Source organism: Sus scrofa, chromosome 6 (assembly GCF_000003025.6).
Source record: "Sus scrofa isolate TJ Tabasco breed Duroc chromosome 6, Sscrofa11.1, whole genome shotgun sequence".
NCBI classification, from domain to species: domain Eukaryota; kingdom Metazoa; phylum Chordata; class Mammalia; order Artiodactyla; family Suidae; genus Sus; species Sus scrofa.
In genome coordinates this window covers 36,506,743-36,520,751 of record NC_010448.4, presented here as the reverse complement: position 1 = coordinate 36,520,751, position 14,009 = coordinate 36,506,743, and the positions used below count along the sequence as shown (strand labels likewise).

The window sequence follows — 14,009 nt, the reverse complement described above, 5'->3', positions numbered from 1 at the left end:
TAGTTCTATGTTATCTCTTCCTAAACAGGTCAATCGGGGAGGTTTGGAATTTCAAATGTTTTTTGGCCACATGCTTGGCATGCGGAAGTTCCCGGGCCAGGGATCGAACCTCAGGACTAAGAGCACAGAGTTCAAGGCACCTCTACCTCTCGAGGGAGGCTCCTACGCATTATCAAAAATTAAAACAGCACAGGGAGTTCCTGTTGTGGCATAGCGGCAATGAATCCGACTAGGATCCATGAGGATGCAGGTTCTTGGCCTTGTTCAGTGGGCTAAGGATCCAGCATTGCCCTCAGCTGCAGCGTGGGTCACATATGCAGCTCGGATCTGGCATTGCTGTGGCTGTGGTGTAGGCCGGCAGCTGTAGCTCCAGTTCCACCCCTAGCCTGGGAACTTCCATATGCCACGGGTGCAGCCCTAAAAAATAAAAATAAATTAAAAAAATAAAATAAAATAAAATGGAGACAGTGATACCTACCTCGGAATGGGGCTGGGAAGATTAATGAATTAACCTGTCACATAATGGCTGAGAGCTGCAGAACCTTTGACATGGAACAACTCCGTCCAAACTCCTGTGCTTAAGAAATTGACCAGGAGTTCCCGTCATGGCTCAGTGGTTAATGAATCCGACTAGGAACCATGAGGTTGCAGGTTCGATCCCTGGCCTTGCTCAGTGGGTAAAGGATCTGGCGTTGCCCTGAGCTGTGGTGTAGGTCTCAGACGCGGCTCGGATCCCACATTGTTGTGGCTCTGGTGTAGGCCGGCGGCTACAGCTCCGATTAGACCCCTAGCCTGGGAACCTCTATATGCCGCGGGAGTGGCCCTAGAAAAGGCAAAAAGACAATAAATAAATAAATAAATAAATAAATAAATTGACCAATTTCTAGCATGGTTTCTAGTGGCTCTAGGAGTGTCAAGGAGGACCCCAACTCCCCTGCCTCCACCTGTCTTCATTAAGATGCCTGCCTGCCTGAGAAAGCTCAAATTCTGCCAGGAAGTTACTGTTTATTCCAGCCTGCAACTGATGGTAAGCCCTGATCACCCTTTCTCAGAGCATTTACTAGGGCTCCAGCAGCATCCTTAAGGACCTGAGAACCATTCCTCTGGAATATAATCATCAGAAAGAACAGAGCCTCTGCGTACAGGTCTCTGCAGGGATAGACAGCCCGCTGGCTGCAGACACAGCTGGCCTAATCCCATTGACCTTCATCAGCCTTTTGTCCTTTTTTACTTCTCTGACCCTACTGAGTCCCTGCTTGCCCTCCTCCCTTATTTTCCCTTTAAAAAGTCCACATCAGGAGTTCCTGCTGTGGCACCGTGGGTTAAGAATCTGACTGCAGTGGCTTGGATTGCTGTGGAGGCACAGGTTCGACCCCCAGCCTGGTGCAGTGGGTTAAAGGATCTGGTGTTGCTGCATCTGTAGTGTAGGTTGCAGCTGCAGCTCGGATTCAGTCCCTGGCCCAGGAACTTCCGTAAACTGTGGGTGTGACAAAAAAAAAAAATTCCTTCTGCACAAATCAGAGTGGAACTCAGCTTTTTTTCTCCGTGTCTGGAGTGATGAATGAAACCTATTTTCTCTGCTCTAATGTCCGGTATTGTTCATCTTTCACATGGCCTCCCAGCGTCCCACAAGGAGCACAGATGCATATTTTAAATAACATGGTGAGTTCCTATTGTGACTCAGCAGTAACGAACCCAACTCTTATCCACGAGGATGAAAGTTCAATCCTGGACCTCGCTCAGTGGATTAAGGATCCCGAGTTGCCATGAGCTGGGAGGTAGGTGGTAGAAGTGGCTCGGAGCCCACGTTGCTGTGGCTGTGGTGTAGGCTGGCACCTGTAGCTCCACTTTGCCCCCGGTAGCCTGGGAACATCCATAGGCTGCAGGTGTGGCCCTAAAAACAAAAAATATATATATAAATATAAATAAGTAAATAAATAAATAACATGGAGTGAGAAAGCCACACTGCTGCCAAAAGAAAGTCACACAGGAGACTGTAAAGGATTCTTAGGGAGCTGTTTAGGGACAGAAACGTCCTGGTTTTGCCCCAGTGAGACTGCAGAGGTGACCACTCACTCTGTAAACACAGGAGGCCACGCTGAGAAGGAGCTCTGGAGTTCTAGCTCCCAGAGGTTCCCTCCAGAGCCCTACTTGTCACTTGCACTCAATTGCCCTGAGGTGTAAGAAGCCCCCCACTCCACAGGAGCCCACAGCAATGTACCCCACTCCCACCCTGACACTCACCCCTGAGCCTTGCTCCAACCAGTAGCTCAGCCACCAGAAGTTGAACATTGTAAGGAAGACTATCACCAGCATGATCAGGATGACAAGGGCAGAGATGAGATAACCTGGCGAGGGAGAGGAGGGTGACACACAGGTGACACACGTGCCACAAGAAGGTGCATGGCCATCCCAGGCCCCTGGATCTCCCTATATCTATCTCCCTTGGATCTCACCTTGGATCCCTTAGAGGACTGGAAAGAGCTGGGTTACAAGAGGGGGCAGCCCTGGGTTCAAATCCTGGCTCTACTAATTAGAAGCTATATGACCCTGGACACAATCCTTCCCAATGAAATGGTGCTGGTACTCCTGCCAGCCTCATGAGGCCACTCTGAGGATGCTGTGAGATAATGCATGTCAACCACCCAGCCCAGGGCCTGGTTCAGTGTTCTAAAGTTAGTTCCCCAGAAGCAGGTCCTGAGGGTTCAATATTCCAAATAATAACACCACATACTTTTTACGTGAAATGTACTCTTAGGTACCATGCACTGGCCATCGTACTAAATACATGCATTATTTTTGCCTTCGGAATATACATCCCTATTAACTGAGTCTCCAAGAGAGGAAGTAACTTGCCCAAAGTCACAAAGCAAGTGAGTGGGTGAGGCCAAGTGTGGGAACACCCAAGTTTCAAGGCCTCCTTTAGCATCTGTCTCTTGCCCTCACATCTCTCTACCTCCAGTCTATGGCCCATGCCCATATTCTGTTTCCTGAATTCTACCTTCCATAAGCTCTACTCAAGGGCTACATCTCATGGATGACACTTGAGACTATGCCTGGTCACAGAGCACTCTCTTACTTTCTGAAGGTGGAGGGCATTTAAAAGTTTCAAAGCTACTACTTTATTAAATGGTGTACATGACCGAATTCATACACATATAAACTGTACAATGTGGTAAACAAAAACCAAGTATAGGATTCTGTACTTTCTGAGTAAATTAATTTTCGAGAGTAATTTTCAATCCATGCCAACATTTTACTCTTCATGGACTTTGGAATAAGGTGGATGCCAATGGTGTGATTCTTCAGCTGGATGCCAGGGTTGGCACTTGGATGACTTTATCCCCCCTTTATGGCACAGAGTCCAGTCCATAATAGGTACTTTTTAAATACAGATCAATTGGTGTCTTGATTCATTCATGCATTTCCCAAGATTTTCTGTTCCCCTGCTCCACCTGGGCCCTGTATAAGATCCTACAGGGCTGCTCACAGTGGAAGGGGTGGGAAAGGTAACCTCCTATGCACAGCCTACCTCTTCCTCCCCTAGACAGGTAGAGAGAAGACACACTTACCTAGGGCTAGGTTCCAAAGTCAATGAGACTTGTGGTTGCCAAGGGGGAGAGGGAGGAAGGGGGATGGACTGGGAATTTGGGGTTAATAGTAGTAAACTTCTGCCTTTGGAATGGATTAGCAATGAGATCCTGCTGTATAGCACTGGGAACTATATCTAGTCACTTGTGATGGAGCATGATGGAGGATAATGTGAGAAAAAGAATGTATATGTATATGTGTGACTGGGTCACCTTGCTGTACAGTAGAAAATCGACAGAACACTGTAAACCAGCTACATTGGAAAGAAATTAAAATCATTTTTAAAAAATCAATGAGGAGTAAAATGTTGGCACGGATTCAAAATTACTCTCAAAAATCAAATTACTCAACAAGTACTCATATACTTGCTTTTGTGTTTACCACACTGTACGGTTTATATGTGCATGAATTTGGTCATGCACATATAAACTGCATTTAGTGAAGCAGTAGCTTTGAAACTCTGAATTGCCATCCACTTTCAGAAATATATTTTAATACATTCCAAAATGAAAGCTTCACCAATGCTACTTTTGCAACATGCGCAGCAATTTTCTATTCTATTCTCCTTGCTCCTTATAACCCACCAACTGATTTCACAACCCACTAGCGGATATCAGGACCTGAAGTTCAAAAAAAAAAAAAAAAAAACATTGAAATAAAGACTACTGTTAGCACTCTTTATTTTCTGGTTGTCTGTATTCCTAATGGTGTGTTATTGGAGGCCTTAATCCTGAGAGACTGCTCCTTCCGGGGCTAGTTAATTCCTAGAATGGCTCCTTGTGAGCACATCTTTGATACACAAACCAACCAATCCACAGCCCACACGCCCAGTCACCTCTTTTATCCAACTCTCACTCCCCGAACCAATATTCTTGCTGCTCTAAATCACCCCAGGACCAGGTACCAGACAACTAGGACCACCCCTATGGCTCAGAGCCCCCCTAAATCCTAAGCTTACTCAGTGTACCGACCCTGCCCAGAGTGCCCCCTACACTGTTCTTGGCATCCAAACTTAAGCTTACTCAGTATACCTACATTGCCCTGAGCCCCCCTACACTGTTTGAAGCATCCCCTCCAAAGCTTCCTCCACGTACCAACTATTCCTGTACCTGCCTCACCCACGCCTTCCCACCAAAACACCCAATAAAGGCTCTGGACCATGCTCTCCCTTATCACGCCTCTGCCTCCAAACAGACTCTGGTGCTCTCCTTGTGGCTCTGCCAAGTGTGCCATACCTATTTCTAGGGATCTGTGAGTATACATTTCTCCTCCATGACAATAATTGGCACGTCTGCACATCTGAACATACTTGACTTTTTAAAATGCCAGGTACCTTTTCATACAAGTATACCTGAAAACCTAACTTCCAGCATTCTCTACGGTGGTAGAGTTATTATATGAGTATCGTTGGGATGGTGCACGTTAAACTCATGAATGGCATGGCTCTGCTGTGCCCCTGTACCTCACATGACCTCGCACATTCCTGTCGGACCCAGCTTCATGGGTAGGGCAGGTCCAAGAGGGAGCCCCTGGCCCTCGTCTGGCCTGGCCTGGGGCAGCTGACAGCCCGTACCTCCAGCTGCCTGGATGTAGTGGTGATAGACTCTCCATTTCAGGGACCCTTCCTCCATCTCCTCCTTCTTTGTGAGCTGATTCTCCAGCCCTGTGTCAGGGAAAAAGAAGAAGGAAAGGATAAGCTTCCCAATTGCCTGTATCGTCTTCCTGGGTCAAGAGGAGCCTTGCAAAGCCTTCTTCCCAGGCTGCCACCCAGCCCTGCACCCAAGTCTAACCCTCACCAGCAGGGATTCCAGGTTTGCCTGGACTCCAGACTCTGGGAGGGGGTCCATCCTAACCATTCAATAAGCCCCGGAGGTCCTGGGGCTCCCGAGAGCTTGATGGGTTGAGAAATCAGCAAGAGAGGATGAAGAAAGCAGTGACCTAGGTCCAGAAAAGCTGGGCTCCAGAACTGTCATATGATATTGTGCAACTTGGGCAAATCACTTAACCCTTCTGTTTCCTCATATGATAACTACAGGCCTATAGAAGGTTGCTAAGATGCTTCTGAAACAACTCCTCAAAAAAAAAACAGTCAATAATGCCTCCCAGGGCAGAGACACCTGTACCTGGAAATATGCGTAGATTAATAATGACAACCACCACAATAGCAACAGCAGGAGATGGCACTGTGGGGGACATCTGTTCTTTCTGCCTGACACTCTCCCTTCTTCTAATAGCAACACCATAATTTTCCCTGGGGAAGAGGGCTCTCTTTGTGGAATTTGAATCTTGCAGGAAATGATGGAAACATTTGGAGCAGGTTTTCTTCAAAAGGATTCTGTACCCGTTACTGCTACTTTAGACCCCAAAGTTTTTGAGGTGTGGTTCTTCAATTTTTCCTTTCATTCTGTGATCTACACAGTTTCCTGCCAATTAATAATTATTTTGCCCAAATCAGTTTCTGATCTTTGCAGCTGAAGACTCTACGGGGGACAGAAAGCTACAAGGTCCCAGGCAATGCCCTGAAGGTAACCCTATAACTGGCTTCATCTAATCTCCACAACAACCCTGCAAAGTAAGCACCATTACCTCCACTTTTGTCAATGAGGGTTCAGAGAGGTTAAGTTGCTTGGCCAAAGTCACACAGCTTTGTGAGCAGTGCAGCTGGAATTCAAGTCCAGAACTTGTCTTACTTTAAAAAATGGAAGTCAGAATTCCCATTGTGGCTCAGTGGTTATCGAATCTGACTAGGAACCATGAGGTTGTGGGTTCGATCCCTGGCTTTGCTCAGTGCATTGAGGATCCGGCATTGCCGTGAGCCATGGTCCAGGTGGCAGATGCCGCTCGGATCCCGCGTTGCTGGGCTCTGGCATAGGCCAGCAGCTACAGCTCCAATTAGACCCCTAGCCTGGGAACCTCCATATGCCACAGGAGCAGCCCTAGAAAAGGCAAAAAGACAAAAAATAAAAAACAAAAAAATAAAATGAATAAATAAAGAATGGAAGTCTTTTGGAGTTCCCGTCATGGCTCAGCAGTAACGAACCCAACTAGTATCCATGAGGACACGGGTTTGATCCCTGGCCTCGCCTAGTGGGTTAAGGATCCAGCATTGTCATGAGCTGTGCTGTAGGTTGCAGATGCAGCTTGGATCTGGCATTGCTGTGGCTGTGATGTAGGCTGGCAGCTGTAGCTCCAATTCAACCCCTAGCCTGGGAAGTTCCATATGCCGTGAGTGTGGCCCTAAAAAGACAAAAAGAAAAAAAAATGGAAGTCTTTCTGTTCTGCTACCATATCTCAGAAAAGAGCAAGGCCATGCGTTTCTGGATGTCCAGGACTGGGCCCAATTCATTTCTGATTTCCAGCACCTGTGCTCTCAACAAATATATAGTGAATGAAAGTCCAGATGGCTTGCAAAGTTTCAAATTTGAGCCACTGGAGGCCAAAGCTACCCTCATCTTGCCTCTGCCTCTGCACACCCGCAGCTATTCCCCCAACCACACTCACTTCCTGGATGCTTCAAGCCTCCCAACCAGCACAGTCCACACCCACAGCCCTCCACTACTCGGATCTGTGGCCTATAACTGTGATGTCTGGGACCTCATTCAGTGAGCAACCTGGCCCAGACTGGGGTCCATGAGGAAATGCCAGGATCTCTAGAGGATGCAGGCAGGCAGGCAGGCAGAGGTTCTCATCCTGTTCCCTAGAACCATTACCAGCATCTTCATTGAGAAGCTCTTCCTGGCAAGGGATCAGGGCCTGACTTCCCACCTGTGGCTCTTCTGCCGCCTTTGCTCCGCCCTGCAGCACGCCCTGGGGAGAAAGCACAGGCTGAGGATGCGGGGGTCCTCCTCCCTGTGGGGATGAAGGTGGGGTGGGGTGGAAATCACCTGTGTGGCTTTTCCATGCATCTTCTGGATGAGCTGGGCGTATCGCCCCTTTTTCTGTATTAACTCACTGTGAATTCCTTTTTCCCGGATTTTCCCATCTTCTAGCAAAATGATCTGGTCACAAAACTCTAAATACTGAAGAGTCCGAGGAAAGAAGGATACAAAAAGATGTCCAATGTTACTCTTCAAAGGGGAGATGGTAAATTTAAATCATGATCAAAGATTTTCCTCCACTAGTTTGGCAAAAATGTAAGCACTGGCCAAGCCCAAAGACTAGAGGTAAAGAAAACGCTTATAAAAGTGGGATGAGAGGGCTGAAGATTGGTACAACTCCTTTGGAAAACGGTTTGACAGTATCTGGTAAAATTAAAGCTTTTGAAACATTAGGATTCAACAATTCTACTCCTAAGTTGCTGTCCTTAAAACAAACCCTCTCCAATATGTGTATAAAAGCACAAGGAGAAGGATGTACATCGAAAATTTTTTTGTAAAAATGAAGAACGTGAAACAACCTAAATGCCTGTCCTGGAGAAATAAATTCTGGAATATTCAGATAGTGAAATACTCTACCAGTGAGTGGGAAATAAAGCTTCACATATTGACATGGAAGGTCTTAAAAATATGATGTCGAGTAGAAAAGTAAATTAGCGAAGGACTCAGAAAATGAAATATCGGAGTTCCTGTTGCGGTGCAGCAGAAACGAATCTGACTCGTATCCATGAGGATGCAGGTTCCACCCCTGGCCTTCCTCAGTAGGTTAAGGCTCCGGCATGGCTGTGAGCTGTGGTGTAGGTCACAGACACGGCTTGGATCTGGCGTTGTTGTGGCTGTGGTGTAGGCTGTTGGCTGTAGCTCCGATTCGACCCCTAGCCTGGGAACCTCCATATGCCTGGAGTACGGCCCTAAAAAAAAAAAAAAAAAAAAAGTAAAATAGCAATTATAGAAAGTTTAAAAATACACAAAAGGGCACTTGCTCACGTCTAGAGATTCATACTTATGTTGTAAAAGCATGAGGATGTGCACGGAACAGTGCAAAACAGAGCGAGGAGGGCAGGAGGGGGGAAACAGAACCTGCGGGCTGTCCATGCTGGACTGTGTCATCTGGGTGGCATATACCTGGGCTGTGATGACATTCCTTTCTAACCTGTTTTGGGGTCTTAAATATTTTTTTATTTTTTACTAAAGTCTAGTTGATCTACCATGTTGTGCCAATTTCTGCTATACAGCCAAGAGACCCAGTCAAGCGACTATATACATCCCCTTTCTTATACTATCATCCATCATGTTCTATCCCAGGAGATCGGATAGAGTTCCCTGTGCTGTACAGTAAGACCTCACGACTTATCCATCCTAAATGTAATAGTTTGCATGTACTAACCCCAAACTCCCAGTCCAAACCTCTCCCTCCCCCCATCCCTCTTGGTAACCACACGTCTGTTCTCTATATCTGTGAGTCTGCTTCCGTTCTGTAGACAGGTTCATTTGTGCCGCATTTTAGATGTATCCTATAAGTGATAACATATAGGATACATATTTGTCTTTCTCTGTAGGACTTACTGCACTTAGTCTGAGACTCTCCAATTGCATCCAGGTTGCTGCAAATAGTATCCTTTCATTCTTTTTATGGCTGAGTAGCTATGTCAAATATTTTATACCCCAAAAATAATAAAGCCAAAGTAGAAGAAGAGGGAGAAATAATAATAGGATCTTGAGGTTAAAACCACGTGTGACTATATCCAGGGAAAATGACCCGTGAGAGAAAGTAGCCAGCACAGCTGCAATGCTAAACGGAAGACTGTAAGCCTCTAGGAAATCTTCTCGGAGGGAATTTTTTCTTTTTCTTTTTTCTTTTTTCGTCTGGTAATTTCGAAAGCAGTGGCAGAGCCCCACCCAGGGTACCCAAAAAGGGGGGGGGTCCCACCCACCCATGTAATTTTGAAGAGAATGGAGACCTTAAATTTTGGCTTCAATTTTTCCCAGCCTGTCTTCTCCACATGGACAGCAAGGGAGCCACCCAATCTGCCAATCACGGCCAGAGCCCAGGCAGGGTGGTCACCTGCAGCTGGTGGGTCACCAGGACGACGGTCTTCCCCCTGAGCGCCTTCTTAATGCACTCCTCAAAGATGTGCTTCCCCACATGCATGTCCACGGCTGACAGGGGGTCGTCCAGCAGGTAGAGCTCACGGTCAAAGTAGACGGCGCGGGCCAGGCTGATCCTCTGCTTCTGTCCCCCGGAGAGGTTGATGCCCTGCTCCCCGATCTGTAGATGGGCAGCCAAAGGCACCATGTCTCGAGGGTGAGGCCAGCCAGGTGTGCTCATACTAGCCAGGTGGGCAGGTGCAATAGACTGACACCTCCCCATGCCCCCTCCCCACAGTGCACACTCCTGGGACACCCAATGATTTGGCACCCCTGGCCTTTAAAAAAATATTTTTCAAAATCTGCTTAGGAGGGGATGAAAAAACTGATGTTCCGTTAACTAAAATTTGTAAATCAGAGTTCCCACTGTGGCCCAGGGGAAACAAATCTGACTAGTAACCGTTAAGCTTCGGGTTCGATTCCTGGCCTTGCTCAGCAGGTTAAGGATCTGGGATTGCCGTGAGCTGGGGTGTAGGTGGCAGATGTGGCTCGGATCTGGCATTGCTGTGCCTCTGGCATAGGCCGGCAGCTGTAGCTTCAATTGGACCCCTAGCCTAGGAACCTCCATGTGTCTCCATGTGCCACAGGTGTGGCCCTTAAAAAAAAAAAAAAAGCAAAAAAAAAATTTGTAATTCATAATTAGATACAATTTTTCTAAATCGGTTGGATTTAGAAAAGAGGCCTATTAAACGTTAGAAAGAGGCCTATTAAACTTGTAACAATGTCGTTGCTAAAATAAATCACTTAGGCCCAAGAAAGAGGACCTTCTCACATCTTAGGTTTTAAAGCTCCCTGGACTGCAACCACCAACCGATGGCCCCCATGCCCCTCCCCCGGCCTGAGTTAGGGGTGTTTCCCAAGACTGTTTGCACCCTTGTTGCCGTGGTGGGTGGGCTCTGTTGTGGCTGCTGTGGGAAGGCCACCTTCCAAGACACTCATCATGTCAGGAGTTGGAGGTTAGAGTCCCTGGGCAGCAGGTCTGGGGTCCCCTAACCAGACCAGCAGCCCCAGGCAGCTGCCAGCTACCCCATCCCTCAGCCAGGCTCTGAGGACGAGGCAGCCGGGGTCTAAGTCCTATCCCTGCCTGACCATGGACTCTGAAGACTCTGTAGAGAAGAAGCAGAGTTTAAAGAGCAGCCCTGTGACCTTTTGTCACTGCCTTGCCTCCAGTTCCCCACCACGTGACCTTAGATAAGCTGCTAGGCCTGGGCAAAGCTCAGTTTCCCTACTCAGTTGCTCACTCACTCAGCAAAGACTTAATAAATGCCTACTGTGTTCTTCTAATGATAGGCTATACCTACTCTATGCCAGGCACTAGTCAAAGCATCTCATAGCATCTCACCTAAACCTCAGATCATCCTGGGGAGGTCAGTACTATTATTGATGCATTTTACAGACCAGACCTAGTTCTTCCTGCCAAAGAGATGACCCGGAACAAGACAACTGAGCTCTCTTCCCTCAAGGGTGTACAGGTGCATCGTTTAAGGAAGGGGAATAAAAGACTAAGACAGCGTATTCCAGGGGCTAGAATGGTACCTTGAATACAGTAAGCGTTCAGCAGATGGAATGATCATTAGATAATAAAATCAGGACCATAATACTGCTTTTATCTTACAAAAGTCTGACGTGGAGTCAACGTGGCTACAAATGTGACAGATGGAGAGTCATCCAGCAAATGCAGCCATCAGAATGGAAATTGCCACTGAGGAGCCTCTGCTGGCCATTCCCAAGGGCAAAGGAAGTGCTGGCCTTAGAGGAGCAGGGTGGGTGAGGGGGGCAAAGCGGGCTGATGGGAGGCCTCCTGTCTTCATGGGGTTTCCTGTGAAGCCCTTGCTTCAGAAGGAGGGATCTGAAGTCAGCTCCCATCCTTGGGGGGCAAGGCAGCCTCTCTATCAGCACCCAAGGTCGGATGAGTCCCACCTTCCCTCGGGGGAGGAGGCTTGGAGGCAGCAGTCGCAGAGCCAGCTCAGCTGCTTTGAACAGAAAGACCTGGGGTGCCTCCTCTACCCACCCAGGGAGGTAGGCTGGGGACACCAGGACACCATGACAAAGACGCCACCATAACAGAGCCCGGTCACCCTTGCCTCCCACTTACCTCTGTCATATCTCCGAAGGGTAGGATTTCCAGATCGCGCTTCAGGGAGCAGCAATGGAGCACCTGGAGGTACCTGTGAAGGACAGGAAGCTAAAGGGACAGGTGGCCAGGCCACAGGCCCTCCCGCCTTCCCAAGTTTGGAAGGAAAAGGTCTTGCATTCCACACTAAGAAATTTGGCCTTGATCTTGCATTTAATAGAAAACCACAGGAGGCTGTATTCATCTCCTTCCTCCCTTCATTTCTTTTAATCCAGCATATACACTTGGTAAATATTAGAACAGAACAAAAGGAAGAAAGAGGGCAAAGTGAGTCTCCTTTATAGCTTCAACCCTCAGTTGCTTTCCTTGGAATCAGCCACTAATAGAGTTTCCTATGCTTTTAATAAGAAATAATCCAGAGTTCCCATTGTGGCACAGGGGAAACAAATCTGACTAGGAACCATGAGGTTGCAGGTTCGATCCCTGGCCTTGCTCAGTGGGTTAAGGATCCAGCGTTGCCATGAGCTGTGGTCTAGGTCACAGACGCGGCTCAGATCTGATGTTGCTGTGGCTGTGGTGCAGGCCGGCAGCAACAGCTCCGACTGGACCTCTAGCCTGGGAACCTCCATGTGCCACAGGTGCAGCCCTAAAAGAACAAAAGACCAAAAAAAAAGGAAAGAAATAATCTAGTGATGTGTGTGTGGCAGATGTATGTTTATACGGTTTTAAGGGCAGCACAGTATTCCATTATACGGATGCACCACAAATTGTTTAACCAGTGCCTTAGTGCTGGACATTAGGGCTGTCTAATAACTAGGAGTGAAAGACTAGGAGTCTTTTGTTACCCTGAACAAGGTGATGTGACCATTCTTGGACGTGGGTCTTGGTGTTTGTAGGTGACATTATCTGTACATTAAATACCCAGCGGTGGATTTGCTGAGTCAAAATTTGGTGCATTTTCACTTTTGCCGGATATTTCAAAACTGCCCTGTGAGTTATATCGGTCTGAAAGCCATGCAGCAAGATGGGAGCTGTCTTTTAGGAGAACGTGGGACACAGAATGGAACAGATGGGAGAAGGCTGGAGACAGGGAGTCAAGGGAGGGGCAGTGGGAAGAGTTCAAGCAGGAGGTCATAGATCAGAACTGGCCGTGGAGATGGAGAAGAAAGGGGAACTACAAGAATGATTTGGGGGAGTTGAGTCATCCAGGGTCTCGGACCTATCAGATGTGGGAGGTATCACACTCGCCGGGGTGTACAATTGTGTGATGCCATGAAGCCGGATTGGGAATTTGGGAAGAGAAGCAGGCGGGGTGGGGGTTGGGCAAGCAGGATGCTGGTGAGTTGGCACTGGTGCTGGTATTGAGGAGCCCACCGGACAACAGGCTAGAGGTGGCCGGTTTATGTCCCCACTTATCCAGGGCCCTCAGCATCGTTACTGAGGGCAGATTGCAAAATCAAGCAGTCAAAGGAGGCCAGAGTCGGAGTTCCCATCATGGTGCAACAGAAACAATTCTGACTAGGAACCATGAGGTTGCGGGTTCGATTCCTGGCCTTGCTCAGTGGGAGATGGATCCGGCATTGCTGTGAGCTGTGGTGTAGGTGGCAGATGCGGCTCAGATCTGGCATTGCTATGGCTGTGGTGTAGGCTGGCAGCAACAGCTCCGATTAGACCCCTAAGCCTGGGAACCTCCATATGCCGTGGGTGTGGCCCTAAAAAGGACAAAAAAAAAAAAAAAAAAACACAGCTGCCACATTCGGGGCAGGTTTCCTGGATCTTCCACTGACTAGACTTTACCCATGAATTCCAAGTGCATGTCTCAAGCAGGTCCACGCTGGGAGGGAGAAGCCACAAGGGCAAGGAGGGGTATGGATAAGAGGCAGGCAGCCCCCTGGGCCCCGAATCCAAACTTCTTCCCTCTAAGTTTCACAACCTTATCAACCCATTTGTTTCAACTTTTTTTTTTAAGTGTTTAGTTTGTTTTGTTTTTATGGCCACACCAGCCCGCAGCATACAGGAGTTCCTGGGCTGGGGTCAAATCAGAGCTTCAGCTGCCAGCCTCCACCACAGCCACGGCCACACCAGAGACGAGCCGCATCCGTGACCTATACTACGGCTTGTGACAACACCCGAGTCTTAACCCACTCAGGGAGGCCAGGGATCGAACCCGCATCCTCACAGAGATAATGCTGGGTCCTGAACCCACAGAGATGGTGAGAACTCCTGTTTCACCTTTTGACATAGGAGCCAGGAATTAATATAAATGAAGTTTTAAAGTAACATTTTTGGAGGGGCAGACTTATTTGGAGCCAGAAGAGCGT

The 14,009-nt window shown here is 47.9% G+C and overlaps 1 protein-coding gene across 3 annotated transcripts in view; it reads right to left on the bottom strand.

The window, feature by feature from the left end:
- Positions 1 to 14,009, bottom strand: part of ABCC11 (ATP binding cassette subfamily C member 11) — an 84,800-nt gene that overhangs the window by 26,238 nt on the left and 44,553 nt on the right. For all 3 annotated transcript variants that reach the window (XM_021094228.1, XM_021094230.1, XM_021094229.1), the window contains exons 14-19: positions 11,710 to 11,782; positions 9,532 to 9,735; positions 7,476 to 7,610; positions 7,302 to 7,398; positions 5,165 to 5,254; positions 2,245 to 2,348 (exon numbers count right to left, since the gene is read on the bottom strand). In XM_021094228.1, coding sequence (XP_020949887.1) covers positions 2,245 to 2,348; positions 5,165 to 5,254; positions 7,302 to 7,398; positions 7,476 to 7,610; positions 9,532 to 9,735; positions 11,710 to 11,782 — 703 coding nt within the window. The remainder of the gene's footprint in view (positions 1 to 2,244; positions 2,349 to 5,164; positions 5,255 to 7,301; positions 7,399 to 7,475; positions 7,611 to 9,531; positions 9,736 to 11,709; positions 11,783 to 14,009) is intronic.